This window comes from Gadus macrocephalus, chromosome 5, assembly GCF_031168955.1.
Source record: "Gadus macrocephalus chromosome 5, ASM3116895v1".
Lineage (NCBI taxonomy): Eukaryota > Metazoa > Chordata > Actinopteri > Gadiformes > Gadidae > Gadus > Gadus macrocephalus.
In genome coordinates this window covers 21,221,868-21,228,702 of record NC_082386.1, presented here as the reverse complement: position 1 = coordinate 21,228,702, position 6,835 = coordinate 21,221,868, and the positions used below count along the sequence as shown (strand labels likewise).

The window sequence follows — 6,835 nt, the reverse complement described above, 5'->3', positions numbered from 1 at the left end:
CATCATTAGCGGCGGAATCGCCTCCCTCTCCCCCCCCCCCCCCTAACCCCACCCCCCGCCCACCCTATGACCTCGCTCCCCGGGCGTCCGCATCACACCGCGAAGCGACTGGGACGAGGTTCTCCGTATGGACGGTACGGGCGAGAGAGAGAGAGAGAGAGAGAGAGAGAGAGAGAGAGAGAGAGAGAGAGAGAGAGAGAGAGAGAGATGGGAGAGAGAGAGAGAGGGAGGGAGAGAGAGGGAGAGAGGGAGAGATAGAGAGAGAGAGAGAGAGAGAGAGAGAGAGAGAGAGAATGGGAGAGAGAGAGAGGGAGAGAGAGAGAGAGAGAGAGAGAGAGGGAGAGAGAGAGAGAGAGAATGGGAGAGAGAGAGAGAGAGAGAGAGAGAGAGAGAGAGAGAGAGAGAGAGAGGGCGGGATCCGTTTCAGTTCCATAGGACGAGAGAGGACGAGAGGAGAGAGAGAAGAGGTTGCATGTGACAGACGTGTATTCTCTTGCGTTGTCAAATTATTCCTCAGGAAACGTTTTAAACTTCCCCTCCTTGTGTCTGATGTTGTTACGGTCGTGTTCTTACCCTGGTCGCTCTGTTTCTGTTGCTAAGTGACACCGTACCTGGACCCACAGGAAGTCAGAGAACAGAGGATGCGTCGCACTAGTCCGGGGTTTGATAATGGAACCCCGGACCCCCTCTCAGCCTACCTCATCCCCCCACAGACACCCCACCAAAGCCCAGACAGAGAGCCCTCCCTCTGGGAAGAGGCCCTGTCTGTGATGAAAGGTGAGCGTCCCCCAGTGTCGTTGTTTAATCCGTGTACACACTGTTCTACCGGCCCACACTACTGTGTTCTGTTATGGCCATCATCTCTTTTATTAAAGCACGCCAGGGTGGGTCTGTTTCGGCTCTTTCGACTCTTTCTGATCATTACAATGTCATCATTCTTTCATGTGATTGTCGGTTTTTTGTGTTGTCTTGCAACGTTGTGTATACTGCTGCAAAACAAATTGGCCCTTGGGGACATTGAAGATTTGGTCTTTCCGCCCGCAGCAATGTCAGGGTTCTCCGCGTGGACTCGCTCGGGTTCTCTCACCTGCACACTGACACGGTAGAAATCTGTCATAACAAATGATCCAACGTGTTTATTGAGCGGTGAGTCTAGTCGTGGTTTCACTGCCCGTTATCCAGAGTCCGCATGTAGCAGTCCGCCAGCGAGAGGCACACAACGCCTACCTGCGGTTGAATGACCTTTCAGTGTTCACTGGACGTCACTCTGGATCAAAGGGTCAGCTGAATCACCTTCTCATGCTTAAGGACTTAGGCTGGTCTGTTATCTCCAGTGTGAATTATAAGATCATCTACTTTTTGGGACAACGCTTCAGATCCCATTGACCCGAAAGGCATTAGCAACGGTAATCCTGCAGTAATCTCCCAGATAGCAACACGACTATGGGCCTTATTCACCACGCTGCCATTTTGGTTCCATCTTGGCTCCTAAAACTTGGTGGGGGCAAATTAATGTGGATTTGTATTCAGTTACCGGAACAACCAGCTCGCCTTTAGAACCAAAATGGCGGCTAGGTGAAAGAGGCCCATAGATGAATAACATACATTGTCCTGTGATGTCATCTGACATCATGGCTGATGCAACTGTGGTCTCATGAGCACCCTGTTCATTAAAACATGCTGGGAAGCTAACGTCTGAGTGCCCGGCATTCATCTTTTTCAAATCGATAATTTCATGAGACTCAAATTCATCACATGATTCAAAGTGATACGGTAATGTAGTTATTAACAACGCTCACACAGGTGATTGGTAATCATTGATGAGGTGTCATATCACCTCCCTCATCACACACTCACACTAACTACGCTTGGGTGTCTGTAAAAGCGCTTTATAAATGCAATGAATTATTAATACCGAATAAACAAGAGAGAGAGAGAGAGAATGGTCGGTGTAATAAGTGCCGGGTCACACACTGTTAACATACAGTGGGACGTTAAAGGAGACGTATTATACCACCAGGTGTGAGTGATTAGCCTGACAAGCCGTTTCGGAAATCGGCCCTGTATGACATCACTAGTGGGCGTGTCCACCTAGATCGTGCTGGATAGATCAGTCTACCAGCCTACCCAGTGGACTGAAGTAAACGTTGCTCATCTATCCAGCACAGATCTAGGTGGACACGCCCACTAGTGATGTCATATGGGGCATATTTTCGAAACAGCTTGGAAGGCTAATCACTCACACCTGGTGGTATAATACATCCCCTTTAAACACAACAGAAGAACCAAAGAGACGAAATGCCTGTGGTCCAAAACACACCAACAGCCTAATAATAAAGCATGCAGGCCATACCTGTACAGGTGCACCACATCACAACCCTAGTCCCGCCCCCCGGCTCCGCCCACTGGTCCCGCCCCCGGCTCCGCCCACTGGTCCCGCCCACCGACTCCGCCCACTGGTCCTGTCCACCGACTCCGCCCTGCAGTAGGAATGAGAACGCAGAACCAACAGAGAAAGGCTTTTCACAGAATTTGTGGATGTTTTAAATTATTGTTGCTTCACGAAGGACATGTATCTTGTTGGACTTGCAAACAAACAGGAACTCAAAGCTATCTTTGAATAGTGCCTTCAAAGTCCCCGGTGAATAAACATAGACAACAAACTAACTACACACTCCTTAACTTAACTCCTTACAGTATTTCTTATTGTCCTCAACTGGGTTTTGTTTGTTGATAAGTGTTGATGGGGCATTCAATGCACGTCTATGTCAACTTTACCCGCATTAACAGAGAAAGAGGAAAATAAGAACTATGGAGAACAAAAACTCACCTCACGTAGTCTTCCAACTTAGTATCAAGCTGGGGTGAAACCCTTATCTCCAATTTTCAGGCAGAAAGAAAAATCAGGGTCGACTCCAGCGCCACCCTGCGTTTGACAACGGTGTTTACCCGGTGCCAGAACACGCACTGTTTAAAAACAGCCCCATGGCGCCCTCTGGTGGTTCGACAATACATTCAAGCGCCGTTGGAAATCCTAACAAATAAAATATGATTTGGGAGGAAATTAGATTGTCTGATGTGTTTGTTGACAACAGGACAGTCGGGACTGCCTGTCTGGAAGATCTGTCACTCCGTGATTCACGCTTCTGTCAAACACTCGCTGTGTGGCGAACCGAGGGTGCCTCAGAGAATCGGATCAATCAACGTCTCACAAAAAAATTAATGGAATTTGAGAAATGGTAGAACTAATCCGGACTGAAATTGGAAAAAACAAATGAACGTTTTTGCATTAGGATGCATGACGTTTTGCCTAGCCGACAGGGGGGGGAGATGAAACTGTTGCTTCAGAATTAGAAGGGCCTTTTTTAATCAACGGTACCCTGCAATGAATCACAGAAACATTAAAATAACACTTTATAATAAAATATATTATAAGCATCGAAACGGGAATATCATCGTTTGACGTATGAAGCTTTCACACCAGCTTCTGGTTCAGATGTTCCGTGCAGGGAGACTGATGATGATGATGATGTCATCATAAGCGTTAATAATTGATCGCTCATAATTGATTGTTGCTTCCACCGACGAGTCTTGTTCCATATCAAGCAACAGCACTGGGGGGTAAATCAGTGTATAAATGTTTATTTCAAAACATGAGAATGATTCAATGTCATAAATCCAATAATATGCAGATACAATTCATAATAATTCAAAAGTATTTGTATGTATATCTATATATATGTCTTATGCCATAAGCCCCTCCAAAAGACATCATAGGCTATATATTTATGGATTCATAAGGTTTCTGTCTCATAAACATCCCATGTCCACGCCACCATTTACAACACAGTCAAGATTCAATTATTTTTACATTTACAACATTACCAACATAGCACCCTTCACATCTCAGACTTTTGTGCAAATACATCGGACCTTTTTGGGGGGGGGGATGAAGTCGTCTACATTAAATAGCAACGTGTTTGTTGACTTCCACGGATATTAAGTCCGCTGTTGGCGAGATTAAAGGTTTATCGTTCACACCCTTTGCTCTGTGATCGTTTTTGCAAAGATTTTTTCGCCATATTTTCCCAGGACGCTTTAATCCACCGACTTTGAAAATGCAGATCACAAAAATATATTTTGTATCGCTCTGAGGTCCAAATATTAAAATGCGTTATTTGTTTGAATTGATTATTATGAAAAAAAACCTCATAATTTATTTCAATATCATAGCATAGTTATGAATATTCAGAATGTATAAAATTAACGCAGAAGGCATACAGTTAAATAAAACATGACATAGAATACGAGCAAAAAAATAAAAGAACGAATGGGTTAAAGGCCAAACACAGTCAGAATATGTCTGTGGCTGGATTGTTGATGAGTGTTTGAGGACACTAGACCCTGTCCACAGACATCAAAATCCACATCTCTGTTTACATAATTAGACCTTTCTGGGGAACCCTTCTTGAATATAGTTCCAGATATATTGAATGAATGCGAGTCGCTGTATGGCCACTATCAAATGTAAAAAATAAATGAGATTTCTCTCTCTACAACTCACACATGACAATATTCCTCGAGTGACATCAAAACATCAATGTTAGCTTCTCATCTGTAACAAAATATGATTCTGTGTTTTAAAAAATATAGTCATACATGTTGCTGCTGGCCATCCCCTCGACAGAAACTCTGGACTCTGTAGGTCAACTGAATTATTTGAGCGGTGTTTGCTGTGACGTTGCTTTAATGCCTGTGCTGTTCAGACAGCTCAACAGCAAGTCCTCCTCTCGGCTCGACCGACCAGAAGGCTTTCTGTCCGTCTAACGGGCGGCCAGAGGTGATGGGTTCTTTAGGGGTTCACCATCGTACCGGCACCTTTTCAAACCCGCCCCATGATAGACCTCACACTGGGCAGTGCGTCTGCTAAACCAAAAGGGCTGACATCATTTTGAAGTGTTGATAGATAGCTGTGACTTTCTTCTTGAACTGACGTATGAAGACGTGGATCTGATCTGACCTTTTCAGAGTTTAGTACGTTTCTTTCGGAAGGGTTGTGGATCATTATTTGAATTTGAATCGGATGGTCATTTGAAGGTGAGATAACACTATCTATAATATTTGCAGTGCATGGTTTTGAAGTAAAATCGAATGGTGGTATTGTGAGCCAAACGAGCATGTATAACATTACCTTGACCTCTGACCTCTGCCCTATGACCTCTTCCAACACCACATATTGTCTGCTGCACGCGTCCCTGTAAACCCCGCCCCTTTCTCCCCAAGTCCGTTAAGTTCCACTGCTCGCGCCCGATTGGCTGGCTTTCGTCCTATCCAAAGTGTTCACAGTGCGCCCGAGGTTCGCCTTCTGTCGGTCCAGGCTCGCCGTGTTCCGTGACTGGCCAGTCCTCCCCCTCTCCCCCTCGTTCCCGGCGCCCGGTTGGTTGGCCTGGCCTCGCTCCAGGCTGGTAGAGATGCGCAATTGGACCGTTCTCTCGGCCAGAGCGTTGAGTGTGTGCGCGAGGGCGGGCCGCCCGCGGTCCAGGCTGTTGACCGTGCTCAGCCGCCCGCCCGCCTGCACGTTGTTCAGCGTCTGCCCGGGCCGCGCCCCCCCCCTCCGGGGGCCTGGCCTGGGGGGCGCAGACCGTCTGTATCCTCTGGCGGTCGCGCTCCCGCTCCAGGGAGGTCTCGCGGCGCCCCAGCCCGCCCCGCTCGCGCTCCAGGCTGCTCTGGATCTCGGCGCGGCGGGCCAGCGCCTCGCGCAGCTGGCAGCGGAACAGCTCAATCTTCCCCTGGAGCTCCTGGAGCTCGCCCTCCCACAGGCTGGTCTGGTTGGCGCGGTTACCGAGCGGCGAGAGCGCCAGGCCCGGGGAGCCGCTCAGCGCCGACACCGGCCCCCCGTTGGCGTGCACCTGGGGGGAGGCGGCCGACGAGGAGGAGGAGGGCGAGGCGGCGGCGGCGGCGGAGGAGAAGCCCCCCAGGCCCAGGCCGCCCAGCCCCCCCAGGCCCAGGCCGGGACGTCCCACCATGCCGGGCCGCCCGCGCACCGAGGCGGTGTGCGTGCGCAGCCGGTAGCTGTGGAGCGTCTCCAGGTCGAAGGTCACGCGCTTCTCCTTGGGCTCGTGGGAGGAGGGGGAGGAGCTGCTGTTGGAGTCGCCCAGCGAGGGGGGGGCCGCCACGGCGGGGGGCAGGCAGGAGTAGGGGGCGCGCGCCGCCTTCTGCTTCCTGTGGAGGGTGCAGTTGTCCGACACGCAGGGGGAGGGGCTGGGGGGGGAGGGGGGAGAGAGAGGTTGAGTCGAGAGTTCACGGCCGAACACAAACAGAATGACCATGCCATACGCTGAGGTCAACAACGACAATGTGACCTTTAACCTCTCCATGGGATCACGCACGCGCACACACACACACACACACACACACACACACACACACACACACACACACACACACACACACACACACACACACACACACACACACACACACACACACACACACACACACACACACACACACGCACACACAGTTCCAGGGAAACGGCTCTCTTACTTCTGGTCGAGGCCGGCCAGCTCCTTGCCCACGTCTTCGTAGTTAGTGTTGATCGCTCGGTGGATTTTCTGCGGGAGAAGCAGACGACAACGACGGCGTGATTAACGACCCGCCGTGAGCTAGCCTCTCGTTAGCTAACACCACCCTGGGCGATCTCTAATCATCCTCCCCTGAAATCTCTTTGGTCAGCGAAGAAGAGGAAGAAGAAGAAGAAGAAGAAGAAGAAGAAGAACCAGAAGAACAAGAAGAACAAGAAGAACAAGAAGAAGAAAAAGAAGAAGAAAGAGCA

The 6,835-nt window shown here is 49.6% G+C and overlaps 1 protein-coding gene across 2 annotated transcripts in view; it reads right to left on the bottom strand.

The window, feature by feature from the left end:
• Positions 1-3,626: 3,626 nt before the first annotated feature.
• LOC132457254 (glutamate receptor ionotropic, NMDA 3B-like) overlaps positions 3,627-6,835 on the bottom strand; it is a 16,990-nt gene continuing 13,781 nt past the window's right edge. For both annotated transcript variants that reach the window (XM_060051449.1, XM_060051448.1), the window contains 2 exons: positions 6,547-6,614; positions 3,627-6,261 (listed from right to left, as the gene is read on the bottom strand). In XM_060051449.1, coding sequence (XP_059907432.1) covers positions 5,328-6,261; positions 6,547-6,614 — 1,002 coding nt within the window. In that variant the 3' untranslated portion in view covers positions 3,627-5,327. The remainder of the gene's footprint in view (positions 6,262-6,546; positions 6,615-6,835) is intronic.